The sequence below is a fragment of the Cebus imitator genome, unplaced genomic scaffold (genome assembly GCF_001604975.1).
Source record: "Cebus imitator isolate Cc_AM_T3 unplaced genomic scaffold, Cebus_imitator-1.0 Scaffold96, whole genome shotgun sequence".
NCBI classification, from domain to species: domain Eukaryota; kingdom Metazoa; phylum Chordata; class Mammalia; order Primates; family Cebidae; genus Cebus; species Cebus imitator.
In genome coordinates, this window is record NW_016107411.1 from 3,481,176 (window position 1) to 3,494,176 (window position 13,001).

Consider the following 13,001-nt stretch of genomic DNA (forward strand, 5'->3'; position numbering starts at 1 on the left):
AAAAAAAAAAAAAAAAAAAATATGCAAAGGCTATGATATGAATGCTGTTTCCTAGGACTGTGCAGCATACAACCTGTACAACTGTTCATAGCGGCCCGGAATCCTTGGTAACACAGAAACAGAATAGGCATGGGAAAAGTGGGAGACAGAACTGAGTGGTTAGGGATAACGAGCTTATCCTGGGAATCCAGGGCAAGGCTGTTGCATGGAGGAGGCAGGGTGAGATTTAGGAGGCTTCTTGACCTCCTACCTTTTCTTCCCATCACTTGTAGGTACCCCTGTGTCCCGCCGCCTGGGCCCCCCAGTCTCTCTTGACCGCCGCAGTAGCAGCTCCAGCAGCATCAGCTCTGCCTATACTGTCAGCCGTCGCTCCTCCCTGGCGTCCCCTTTCCCCACTGGCTCCCCGCCAGAGAATGGAGCGTCCTCCCTGCCTGGCCTTATGCCTGCCCAGCACTACCTGCTCCGGGCAAGACACGCTTCAGCCAGAGGAGGTGGTACCCCACCCACTGCAGCATCCAGCCTGGATCGGATAGGGGGTCTTCCTGTGCCTCCTTGGAGAAGCCGAGCCGAGTATCCAGGATACAATCCCAATGCAGGGGTCACTCGGAGGGCCAGTGACCCAGCCCGGGCTGCTGACCGTCCCGCTCCAGCTAGAGTCCAGAGGTTCAAGAGCCTGGGCTCTGTCCATATAACACCCACTGTGGCAGGGGGAGGACAGAACTTCGATCCTCACCTCCCCACCTCTGTCTACTCACCACAGCCCCCCAGCATCACTGAGAATGCGGCCATGGATACTAGAGGGCTACAGGAGGAGCCAGAAATTGGGACCTCCATGATGGGAAGTGGTCTGAACCCCTATATGGAATTCCCACCTGCTGATACTCTGGGATATGGGGGACCTGAAGGGGCAGCAGCTGAGCCTTATGGAGCGAGGGGTCCAGGCTCCCTGCCTCTTGGGCCTGGTCCGCCCACCAACTATGGCCCCAACCCCTGTCCCCAGCAGGCCTCATATCCTGACCCCACCCAAGAAACATGGGGTGAGTTCCCTTCCCACTCTGGGCTGTACCCAGGGCCCAAAGCTCTAGGTGGAGCCTATAGCCAGTGTCCTCGACTTGAACATTATGGACAAGTGCAAGTCAAGCCGGAACAGGGATGCCCAGTGGGGTCTGATGCCACAGGACTGGCACCCTGCCTCAATGCCCACCCCAGTGAGAGGCCCCCACACCCACAGCCTCTCTTTCCTCACTACCCCCAGCCCCTTCCTCCCCAATATCTGCAGTCAGGCCCCTATACCCAGCCACCCCCTGATTATCTTCCTTCAGAACCCAGGCCTTGCCTGGACTTTGATTCCCCCACCCATTCTACAGGGCAGCTCAAGGCTCAGCTTGTGTGTAATTATGTTCAGTCTCAACAGGAGCTGCTGTGGGATGGTGGGGGCAGGGAAGATGCCCCAGCCCAGGAATCTTCCTACCAGAGTCCCAGGTTTCTGGGGGGTTCCCAGGTTAGCTCAAGCCCTGCTAAAGCTCCAGTGACCACATATGGACCTGGCTTTGGACCCAATTTACCCAATCACAAGTCAGGCTCTTATCCCACCCCTTCACTATGCCATGAAAATTTTGTAGTGGGGGCAAACAGGGCTTCCCATAGTGCAGCAGCACCACCTCGACTTCTGCCCCCATTGCCCACTTGCTATGGGCCCCTCAAAGTGGGAGGCACAAACCCCAGCTGCGGCCATCCTGAGGTGGGCAGGCTGGGAGGCGGTCCTGCCTTGTACCCTCCTCCTGAAGGACAGGTATGTAACCCCCTGGACTCTCTTGATCTTGACAACACTCAGCTGGACTTTGTGGCTATTCTGGATGAGGCCCAGGGACTGAGTCCTCCTCCTTCCCATGATCAGAGGGGCAGCTCTGGACATACCCCACCTCCCACTGGGCCCCCCAACATGGCTGTGGGCAACATGAGTGTCTTACTGAGATCCCTCCCAGGGGAGACACAATTCCTCAACTCTAGTGCCTAAAGAGTAGGGAATCTCATCCATCACAGATTGTATTTCCTAAGGAGTTTCTATCCTCCCAGAAAAATTGGAGGAGCTGCAATCCCCTGCACAAGATGCCCCAGGGATGGGAGGTATGGGCTTGGGGGCTGTGTATAGTCTGTATATGTTTTGAGGAGAAATTTGATAATGACACTGTTTCCTGATAAAGGAACTGCATCAGAAAAATGCTGCTTTATGTGTTATTATGTTGGGGGGAATGATAACAGGGAATAAGAAGAGAAGCAGGGGTGAAAACACTCACTTTCCTCTTTGGAGAAGCTCCCTCACCCATCCCAACCCCTCAAGTCACACTCATGAAGATGAAGATGGAGACAGTCATTTGGGAGATTTAAAGGGATGTCCTCAAAACAGAACACCAGCCTCCCACCACCAGAGATGATTGGAAACAGGTTTTCTCTTCTTCCTTGCCTGGGTCAGGGGAAGAGGCTGGTGAAGTTGGTGAGCATCAGCTGGACCAGCTGCCCTGGGTAGAGAGCATGGGCTGCTGGGTCAGATGTCTCCTGCTCTGGCCGAAACAGGGTTGGTCCAAACACAATTCCCAGGTTGTGGGGTGTCATGCGATTCTTATCTGAGTGTGCTATCACCCTGTGGGCAAAGGCCAAGAAGGGGGATATATGGCAGCAGCTTGGCACTTCATAGCAATCTAACCCTTCAAAGGTCTGAGCAGGGAAGAGTTCACCCTGGGATCCCTCCATGTGGTGACAAAAAAAAAAAAAAAACAAGGAGCTGTGAGGGGAATGAAAATGGACCCGTGGAGAAACCTTCAGGATACAATCTGAATATACAACTGCCTCTTCCACCTTCAGTGACCACCCCAAGAGTTCTATCTGCTCACTGTATGGGAGGCTTTAATTCAAATGGCCATCCCCTCTCAGAAGTCACTGCCTAGGCCCAGTTCAACGAAAGAAGCCATCAGCAATGCCCCAATGACAGACAAAGAGGCAGAGGGAAGTGAGAGGCAGGATTTCCCTTATTTCTCTCACAACATCTTGGTTCCATTTTCCCATTTGATGCTGACCTAAAGGTTTTGACCCTAGCCACATGTGGTGGCTCATGCCTGTAATCCCAGCACTTTGGGAGGCCGAAGCAGGTGGATTACCTGAGGTCAGGAGTTCAAGACCAACCTGGCCAACATGGTGAAACTCGGTCTGTACTAACAGTACAAAATTAGCTGGGCGTGGTGTCGGGCGCCTGTAGTCCCAGCTACTCGGGAGGCTGAAGCAGGAAAATTGCTTGAACCCAGGAGGCAGAGGTTGCAGTGAGATAAAATTGCACCACTACACTCCAGCCTGAGCAACGGAGCGAGACTCCATCTCAAAAATAAATAAATAAAGGCTTTGACCCTGGTAATATGTTCCTGCACAGAGGTTGCTTGTCTTCTCACCTGCCCAGTAAACAGGTGCTTCCCTACCTTCAGTCCACCTGCACAGAGTCCCTGTGGCATCCCCCGCTCCACCTTTCCCCAGCATGAACAAAGAGGTTCAGTCTTCCCGACCTGCATAAATGCTCCAGGAGATACCGTAGAGTGTCGTGGTTGGGCTTTGGCATTGAGCCTATTAACTCTTGTATCTGAGAGAGGCACTGCTCTGATTCGGAAAGTGCTAGAAAAAGAGAGTGATGGGAAGGCATAGTAGTGAGGTTAGGGAAGGTACTGCGACAGGTGGGTAAATTCACTGCTCTTTCCCATAGCCATGGAAGACATCATTAATCTGGCACAGACTTTTTTCATATAGCCCAACTACAGCTTCATAATTCTTTTCAACTTGGCCCTCTAAACATTCACAAAAAAGCAACTGGAGTAGGCACCTGAGTTGAGTGGTATTTTCCATCTCTGAGGTCAGAATGAGGGAGAAGAGTGTAAGCGAATCTCTATTCTATTATTTACCACTTGTGTCCCTCATATCAAGGGTGATTTCCAAAGTTCCAACTCTTACCAAGGGCAGCTCGGAAATGGGGCAGCAGCAGTGGGGGCACCAGAGGCTGGGGCAGCTCCCGGAGAAAAAGCTTCAGGGCTCCAGTGACCACATGAATGTCATCCCACTCAGCACTGTCCAAATCTAACCGACCTTCTGGAGGGAGAAGGAGATATAGGGGCATCAGGGCTCATGAAGGGCCAGAAAGATGTAGAGACCAAGAGATTAAAAGTTCTGGAGAAATCCAGTCAATGCAGGCTATAGGAATGCCTAGTGGGTCTGCAGTGGGGCAAGGTAGCTAAGGTGGGAATGCAGACAACCCTCCTAGGAGGGGTACATGGGGGTATCCATGGGAAGCAAAGACGGTATGGGGAAATCTTAGGGGTCTGAGGGGTCTTCCATGTAAGTACCTTGTCCTGGCTGTTCTGGGAACAGATACCTCCCATCGGAGGTGACTGCACGCTCTGCAACATGAACCAGGAGAGATCAGGAGCTAAGACACACACTTCCACCCTGAAGGCCTCCCTGTTCTGCCAGCTTCATCATGCAGAAGCACCCATGATTCTCAGGTAAGACATTTTTAGAACAACCACTGGCCCACAAGCCTTCTCACCTCTGTCCACCAGAAAACGAAGTTTCTGGACCACTGCCAAGTTCCCACTCACCCGATAAATGCCATCCACATCTAGACCTGGGAGATGAGGAAGGATTTGATGAGGACTGCTGCTTGAAAGTGTGTGGTGAGGGATATAAGGGTGGAGAGAAAAAGGGCAGTAGGAAGACTAAGTAGAATGGGGGAGGCAGAAAATTCTAGGCCTTAGCCTGTTGGAAGAGGATTCTGGGGTCTCTGGGAAAGTGACCTCTTTTATCCACAGCAGCAATGCAGAGCCGCACAAAGCTGGGCACCGTGTCTCCTTCCCGCTGGCAGAGTGATTCCAACTGGCAGCCGAAGACCTGGTCTGGGGAGGCACAGAGTGAGGCGGGAAGCCAGTGCCAGCGTCACTTAAGGGAGCTCTTCTTAGCATAGGTCTTTATCCTCAAGTGAGGCTGGTCCTTCTGCCTGCCTGTGGCAGACCTGGTCAACGAAATATACGCCATCCCCCCGCCCCCCATCCCCTGCTTCAAACAATCTGGTAAGGGGGCACACATCTCCCTGGCTTTTCCCCTAAACAATCTGTAGTAGTGGGGAAAGTAGCAGTCACAGTAGGCTGTGGTCTAGTTCTGGGAAGCTCTACTCTGAGCCCCGCTGGAGTTTTCTTATCCATGAACCTGGCCCAGCCCCCTCACCTCGGAGCAGACCCCGCTCCTGCAGGCTTTGCAAGGGCGGTCTCTTCGCGATGAGCCGCTTCAGTTTGTTGCGCACACGGTTCTGCTCTGCGCCTTCGGGTAGCCGACCTGCAGGAGGCAAGTGGAGCAGGGCGTGAGCGCACGCCATAGACGCCATACCCCACGCCATGAAAGTCCAGTCCGGCCCGTCACTCACTCGAGCTCCGGCGGCCGCTGAGGCGCAGCAGCGGCTTGGACACCGTCTCCGACTCCTCTTCTTCGTCCTCCCCGGCGCTCAGCTCCGCCAGCTCCGCGGGTCCCGAGCCCGACAGACGCAGCTCCAGGGGGTTCTCCCGATCCTAGACCCGGGGCGGGGCGGGACGTGTCCAAAGTGAAAGAGGAGAGAAATCCGCACCCCTAGCTGGAAGCAGGGAGACTCTGACCCACTGCCGGGGTCCCACGTCCCAAACCTGCCCCAGGCCAGAGCTCTCCACGGAGCCCACACTGTCCCCACCGGCCCTGACTCCTATCCTACCACACACTCCCTCTGCCCCGGCCGGCCGGAGCCTCTCTCCCGGCCCCCACCCATCTAACCAGCCGCTCGATGACCGCCCGCAGCGCGCGGTGCCAGGCTCGCAGCTCGGTCTCTTGGTCGGACTGCAGCAGGAACTCATGGCCAGGGACCGTGCGGATCTGAGGGCCAGGAGGGGAAAGCTTGGGTCAACGAGGAAGAGGATAAAAAGTAGGGAGGATGAGCGGGAGGCCCGCGCGGGAGATTGGGGGCGCCCTCGGGTCGGGTAGAGCCTTGGGGACGCGCGCGCGGGAGGGCGCTCACGTGCAGGACGTTGCGGCGGCTGGACAGGTGGCGGCCGTGCGCCAGAGCCGCCCCGCGCAGGTCCACGCTACTTTCGGGCCGGCTACCCGGTGGCCCCTGACAATGAGGGAGGAAACTGAGGCCGCGGTGTTGTTTCCTTCACTGCTTCCCTCTCCCCGATGGGCTGCGAGGAGGGGGAGGCTGCCTCACTTCTTTACCTTCCTCTCCACCGCCCTCCCCGCCGCCGCCCATCCCCCTACATTGGCGTGAGGCAGGAGGCAGCGCCCTAACCCCTTCTGCGCCCCTCGCTCACACTCACCCAGCCCGAGGAGGGCGCCGTCGGCGGTGGCTCTCGGTAGAACACCAGGCTGTTACCCGCTAACACCACCCAAGACGGGCCCCAGTTCTTCCTGCAGGGGTGGAGGGGGAAGGTAGTGGTGGCTAAAAGGTCATTCTCGAATGCCACGGGGAGGGTGCTCTTCTAACACCCTGTTCTGCCCTAGGGAGTCGACAGCCCAGACCCTAGCTGGATTCCGGATTCTCACCTGAGCTTGCGCCCCCCTTGGGCAATCTTGGTCATATTGAGCAGGCCGGACTTTTCCACCTCCTGGGAAGTGGAGGGAGGGAATGGTATCTGTAAGTCACCCGGCGCCCTCCACAGTGGCCACAGCTTTCCCTAGGGGGTCTCCCAGGAGTAAAGTGCCTTAAAGTTGCTGGGGGAGGGCTGGGTAAGAGGATATTCAGAAAGAGGAAGATGTTTTTGAGGAGCAGGAATTGGGGGGTGGGGCAGGAAGGATCTTGTTATTCACAAAGAAATGGGAGATTCACATGGGGGTCGTCCAGGAGCTGCGGCAGAGGTCGAGAGGGCTGCAAGGCTGGAGTGTCAAGCTGCAAGGCGCGTTGGCTGAGGCTGAGGGAACCCTGGGGAAGAGGATTGGAGAAACAGGTGGGGAAACCCTGGAGTCAAGGATCCCTGGCTGAAGGAGGAAGAGGGGTGGGATGCCCGTGAGAGGCAGGGGGTGTGGTGGGGAGTGGAGAATGTCTTACATAAAATAGAAAGTCATAACAAGCTGGCTTTTTCTGCATGTGATTGGGAGATGGGAGGGATCTCACCTGTGGGTCAATCGGTGCTGGGGTCCCTGTGTCAGATCCTAAGCCCTTTGCCTGAGGCTGCAGGACATCATTGTCCCTCTTCCGGGTCTGTGTCCCCTCCATGGAGCCAGGGTTCTGGATCAGGAGAGGAGGAAATAAAGCTACATCCAGATGCCACCTCTATCCGCTCTCCACACCCTTACACTTGGCTGATTCTTCTGATCTTCTGAGAGCCCCAGAGAGAAAACCCACTACCTTGAGGTTCAGTAGGGGAAGGAGGAGCTTGAGGGGACAGTGGAGAAACAGGAGGTAAGGTCTCACCGTCTGGCCACGACTGCGCCGTGGGGGCTTCCAGGACTTGCAGCCAGTCAGTGAATTTATGTAGAAGCAGCGTCCAGAGTTGGGGTCCAGGTGCTGCTCCCAGGCATCCAGCCTCTGCAGCAGGGGGCATGCAGGGCCTGGGGGTGGGGACCGGGGACAGCAGCGAAGGTCCACCAGGTTACAGTACACAGGGGGCTCTGACATGAGGGGCTGGGGGCCTGCCTGCCAGAAAAGGAGGAAGAAGGAGGTGGTCATTCTGCCTGCTGCCTTCCCCACACTTCTCTCAGCCTTCCCAGCTCCTGCTTTCTCCCCCACCGTCTTCTCACCTCCAGCTCCCGGCTGAGGTGACCCAGGTACTGGGGGAGAAACCCCAGGCCCCAGCTGCTTTTTAAAAATTTTCTCTCTCACAGTTTTCTTTGCTCTTCTCCTCACTTCCTGTTGCCAACTTCCCTCCTCCCCCACCCCACCCCCACCTCAGGGCCACAGGAAAGGGGAACCGGCTTTTTCTGGGGGGGTGTGGGGGGGAATGCTGAAGGGAGTGCTTCACCCTCACATCCTTCAGGGTAAAAGAAGACAAAGAAGGGTCTACAGGATGGAGAAGGGGCCCCTTTCCATCCACCGTTGAGAAAGAGAGGGAGGGGTTGAGCAAGTCACATCTCCAGAGGGGACAAGCTATGACCTAGCAGGCAAGGTGAACACAGGAAAACCCTGCCCTGGGCTAGGAGTCTGCAGGGAGAAAGAGCACAGGGCTGGCCTTCAGTGCCTCCACCACACCCTGTTCCCTGTCCCCTGGGGCCTTTGCTACCTGCCATCACTTCTCACCTCCTACCCAGTTTTGCCTCTTTCTCCTCCTTGTTCAGAGTCAGCTGAATGTGTCACCTCACAGATGCCTCCTGGCTCCACCCCAGCCACGCTCCACCACATTAACTTGCCTTTGTAGACTTATCAGTAGTACCAAGGGTTATCTTACTTGTTTTTGTGTTTGTCACCCCCAGGGGAGTCCCTTGAAGTCAGGAGTGCTATCTGTCCTGTGCCCAGAACAGAGTCCAGCTTGGAAGCGCTGTGACTTACTGTGCTGGCACTGGCTTCTGAGGGCAAGTCTTCCCGGGAGAGGAATCTTCCATTTGGTCCTTCCTGGAAAGGCTTCAGAAGGCTGGGCCTCAAATTGTCACTGCTGACGCTCCTACACATTTTGGGGGGAAGTGGAGGAGGCTGCTCTGAACTAGCCTGATCCCTGCTTGGAAGGGCCTGAGATAACTCCTCCAGGGAACCATGAAACAACTTTGGTCCTGGAAACAGAAAAGGGAAGGGTGGGTGGCAGGTAATCAGAGGTGTTGTTGTAACTAGGTCCCCCATCTTGGGGGCTCACAGGGAAGACAAGGAGGGCAGAGGGAGGATGTGGAAAATGATATGAGACCTAGAAGCCTTGGAACTAGGAGGACAGGCAGTGGGATGAGGACACCACGGCGGGGGTGGGAGGTAGGCCGATCAAAGGGAAGCAAGAGAAGATGGCTAACAGAAGCTTGAGGGAGGGGGGTCCTCCCAACAATTCCCAGAATCCAGGGAGACAGGAAGGTGATGGAGGGGGGTTTAGCGGTTACTCACCAGGAGTCCAGACCAATTGACTGGGGATGACGGTAGCTGGGCTCTGGGAAGGGATGGATTCCTCTGTCATATAGGCCGCTGGGACGAAGATGGGTCGAGAGGTGGAGGGAGCTTCTAGGCGCCTTGCCAACCACCAGTCAGAGTTGGTCTTTCGAAGCAGTTGGAACCTGTCCCCTTCAGCCAGAGACACCTGCCGACCATCTGCCCCCGTATAAGTAAAGGCATAGAGGGCACAGAGCTGGGATCCCCGAGAAGGGCTTCGGGGACCCAGCCCTAGGCTCCCCCAGGAACTTGGCCACCACCGGCCGGACAGCATTGTAGCCAGAACTGTCACCTGTGGGAAAAAGGGGTACTGGAGACCCAGAAGGGAACAGGCCTGGCTGTCTCCAGGTAGAGAGACATGGTTCTAGGAGCAGTGTTGTGGGAGGTGAGGATGGAGCCCTTGAGTGGGAGGAGAGGGTAGAGCAAACAGCCTGGTGAGGGTCAGTGGCAGGTTTTGGGGGCTGAGAACTGGTGGTGTCTGGTGAGGAAATATGTAACACAAGAGAGGATGTGGTCAGCAGGGCTGCATGGCCGACAGGGCAGGAAATTATAGGAGATGACCTAAGTGGGTCGTTTTCCTCCAGGTACCTTGTGGGGCCCATCAGAAGATCCAGGGGCAGGCGTTGGTCCAGGGTGGTGGTGGGAGTCTTGAGCTGGACACAGGAAGGAGATAAGAAGAAAGAATCAGGTTTGAGACAGAAACAGGGAGACACAAGGTTAATGACAAAGACAAAAATGTGTGTCACCCTTTATTAAATTTGCACAAGCATCAGTGTTTCCGTTACCAATCACCTCAGACCTAAAGCTGCATGCTTCCTGTGCAGACTGAGAGAGACATGGTGACAGAGAAACAGAAAGCCAAATAAATAGCAAGACCGAATCACAGAGAGAGACAAAGTGGGAGAAACACAGAGGGGTTCAGAGTTGAAATATCATCAGCCTCCCGATCCAGGACAAGATTTTGGGAGCTGAGAAGCCTTGATATTAACCTATATACATAAGCCTCTTGGGGCCGGGGATACTTTAGTGTATGGGTTCATTCATTCATGGTCTTTGTTTGTTTGAGATGGAGTCTTGCTCTGTTGCCAAGCTGGAGTGAAATGGCGCAATCTCGGCTCACTGCAACCTCCGCCTCCTGGGTTCAAGTGATTCTCCTGCCTTAAGCTCCCAAGTAGCTGGGACTACAGGCGTGCGCCACGATGCCCACTAATTTTTGTATTTTTAGTATAGAGGGTTTTACCGCGTTGGCCAAGATGGTCTCGATTTCTTGACCTTGTCATCCACCCGCCTCGGCTTCCGAAAGTGCTGGGATTACAGGCGTGAGCCACCACGCCCAGCCTATTCATGCTCTTAACGAGGATTGACTGAGCGCCTGCTGTGTGTAAGAGCAGTGTCAGGCACTGGAGATGAGAGAAGGGAATGAGCCCTCTTGGAGCTTAAAGAGAGACCGATCTTAACTAATGACACAATAAACTTAATAATTACAATTGAAAGAGAGACAATGGACAATAATACAAGATACTATGGCATGTGGATAGGGGACTGATGTCAGCTTCTCCCTGGTGGAAGGTGGGAACTGCCCTTCTCTAGATTCCCAGCACTTTAAAACCCACACTTCCGCTTCCCCCTTACCTGACCACTCCTCTTTTTCCCTTCTCTCAGCTTCTCTACTGCACAATGTGAGGCTTTCTGTTTGGCTTTGGAGAAGTGGGTTAGGGAGGGAATGCCCCTCCCCTCTGGAGATATCAGAAAGCCAGCTCTCTTCCCCTGAGGGCTGGGTGGCTAGTACTGGGCTTCTGCCTCAGTGATCTTCCTTCTTAGTTTACTTCACTTCAACACATGGAGAACCCTACACCTCAAATCTTCCTTCCCACTTCCAAAATAGTGACTAACTTCACCCATTTATTCACTTATTCACATTTGGTGTTCAGTGATTGAATCCACCCTTTTATGCCTTCTCTGAAGCTCTCTCTTTTTGTTGGCTCCTTTGCATCCACTTTTAAATATATCCAAGTTTTTATGTTAACATATCCAAGATAAACATCTCCCATCTTTAGCTAAATCTCCCCTTACTAGGCTTTCTGGGCACCACCATATGTCTCTCCCTTTCTTTTTTTTTTGTAGAGACGGGTTTCGCCATGTTGGACAGGCTGGTTTTGAACTCCTGACCTCAAGTGATCCACCCGCCTCGGCCTCCCAAAGTGCTGCGATTACAGGCGTGAGCCACTGCGCCCAGCCCTTCTTTGAGACGAAGTCTTTCTCTGTCGCCAGGCTGGTGGAGGGCAATGGAGCCATCTCAGCTCACTGCAACCTCTGCCTCCCAGGTTCAAGTGATTCTCCTGCCTCAGCCTCTCAAGTAGCTGGGACTACAGTGCACACCACCATGCCCAGTTAATTTTTTATACTTTTAGTAGAGACGGGGTTTCACCATGTTGGTCAGGATGGTCTCAGTCTCTTGACCTTGTGATCTGCCCGCCTTGGCCTCCCAAAGTATAGGGATTACAGGCGTGAGCCACCCAGCCTCTCTCTTTCTTCTTACAGTCAAACTTCTTGAGCTGCCTACATTCTATAGGGGATCTCCATTTCCTCTCCCCTCACTCCCCCACCTTTTCAAAGTCACTCTTCAACAGATTCACCCCTGACCTTGCATGAACACTCTGCAGTCCTTATGTTGCCTGACATCTCAACAGCAGGCAGCACAACTGACCTTCCTCTTCTGCTGGTGTCCCTCTTACCTTTCTAGCAGTTCCTACTCTGTGGCATGATGAATGGCCTTCCTTTGCCTGTTCCTTAAACCACAGAAGCCTGTCTGAGATCCTGTGCCCTGTGCTCTCTGCATGCCCCCCGCTGCTGGGTGGTCTTATTCTCTCTCCAGCTCAAATGACTTCCATATGCTTCTAAGGACCATGTCTCCAGCCCAGATCTTTCTCTGTGGCTCCCATCTGATCCACTGTCCACCAAAAAATCCACTTGAGTATTTTGCAGGTACCACAAACTCAGTATGAACCAAACTGAACTTGTCAGCTTTCCCCACAAACTTGTTTCTCTTCCAATACCACTATTTAGTTTAATATGAATTCAATAAATATTGGCCTGGCACGGTAGCTCACACCTGTAATCCCAGCACTTTGGGGGGCTGATGCAGGAATATTACTTGAGCCCAGGAACTTGAGGTGCAACATAGTGAGATCCCATCTCTACAAAAAGATTTTGTTTTTGGTTTGGCACGTGTGGCAGCGTGTGCCTTGTAGTCTCAGCTGCTAGGGCAGCTGAGGTGTGAGTATCTCTTGAGCCTGGGAAGTTGAGGCTGCAGTGAGGTATGATAGTGCCACTGCACCCCAGCCTAGCGGACAGAGTGAGACCCTGTCTCAAAATACATAAAATAAATTTAATAAATATTTATTGAATGTTTACTATCATATATGCCAGGCAGGAACTATGTGCTAGGCATTGTCAATTAAGATGGTAAATATGGGGCCTGTAATGCTGCACTTTGGGAGGCCGAGGAAGGCGGATCGCCTGAGGTCACGAGTTCAAGACCAGACTGGCCAATGTGGTGAAACCCCATCTCTACTAAAAATACAAAAATCAGCTGGGCATGGTGGCAGGCGCCTGTAATCCCAGCTACTCAGGAGGCTGAGGTAGGAGAATTGCTTGAACCCAGGAGACAGAGGTTGCAGTGAGCCAAGATCACAGCACTGCACTCCAGCCTGGGCAACAGAGCAAGACTACATCTCAAATAAAAAAAGGTCCCTGCCCACTCATAACAATGAAAATATGAGGCTGGGCGCGGTGGCTCAAGCCTGTAATCCCAGCACTTTGGGAGGCCGAGGCGGGTGGATCACGAGGTCAAGAGATCGAGACCATCCTGGTCAACATGGTGAAACCCCGT

At 54.0% G+C, this 13,001-nt stretch overlaps 3 protein-coding genes across 11 annotated transcripts in view; 2 read left to right on the forward strand and 1 right to left on the reverse strand.

The window, feature by feature from the left end:
• The window catches only part of GLI1 (GLI family zinc finger 1), a 13,874-nt gene extending 11,653 nt beyond the window's left edge, over positions 1–2,221 (forward strand). For both annotated transcript variants that reach the window (XM_037741230.1, XM_017536203.2), the window contains one exon: positions 273–2,221. In XM_037741230.1, coding sequence (XP_037597158.1) covers positions 273–2,017 — 1,745 coding nt within the window. In that variant the 3' untranslated portion in view covers positions 2,018–2,221. The remainder of the gene's footprint in view (positions 1–272) is intronic.
• ARHGAP9 (Rho GTPase activating protein 9) overlaps positions 2,209–13,001 on the reverse strand; it is a 17,363-nt gene continuing 6,570 nt past the window's right edge. Inside the window, exons 2-19 of one of the 6 annotated variants that reach the window (XM_017536215.2) lie at positions 9,698–9,762; positions 9,068–9,401; positions 8,534–8,751; positions 7,463–7,684; positions 7,163–7,276; positions 6,878–6,970; positions 6,595–6,656; positions 6,369–6,459; positions 6,071–6,166; positions 5,830–5,928; positions 5,453–5,594; positions 5,257–5,364; positions 4,830–4,928; positions 4,583–4,660; positions 4,380–4,433; positions 3,991–4,125; positions 3,552–3,657; positions 2,217–2,641 (exon numbers count right to left, since the gene is read on the reverse strand). In XM_017536215.2, coding sequence (XP_017391704.1) covers positions 2,470–2,641; positions 3,552–3,657; positions 3,991–4,125; positions 4,380–4,433; positions 4,583–4,660; positions 4,830–4,928; positions 5,257–5,364; positions 5,453–5,594; positions 5,830–5,928; positions 6,071–6,166; positions 6,369–6,459; positions 6,595–6,656; positions 6,878–6,970; positions 7,163–7,276; positions 7,463–7,684; positions 8,534–8,751; positions 9,068–9,401; positions 9,698–9,762 — 2,288 coding nt within the window. In that variant the 3' untranslated portion in view covers positions 2,217–2,469. Of the gene's footprint in view, positions 2,642–3,551; positions 3,658–3,990; positions 4,126–4,379; positions 4,434–4,582; positions 4,661–4,829; positions 4,929–5,256; positions 5,365–5,452; positions 5,595–5,829; positions 5,929–6,070; positions 6,167–6,368; positions 6,460–6,594; positions 6,657–6,858; positions 6,971–7,162; positions 7,277–7,462; positions 7,685–7,788; positions 8,394–8,432; positions 8,451–8,533; positions 8,752–9,067; positions 9,402–9,697; positions 9,763–13,001 lie in introns of those variants that run through there. The other 5 variants (XM_017536216.2, XM_037741235.1, XM_017536217.2 and 2 more) reach the window with 5 other exon arrangements.
• Positions 6,881–13,001, forward strand: part of MARS1 (methionyl-tRNA synthetase 1) — a 30,081-nt gene continuing 23,960 nt past the window's right edge. For 2 of the 3 annotated variants that reach the window (XM_017536213.2, XM_017536214.2), the window contains exon 1: positions 6,881–6,995. The gene's annotated coding sequence lies outside the window, so the exon portion shown is untranslated. Of the gene's footprint in view, positions 6,996–7,270; positions 7,451–13,001 lie in introns of those variants that run through there. The other variant, XM_037741234.1, reaches the window with a different exon arrangement.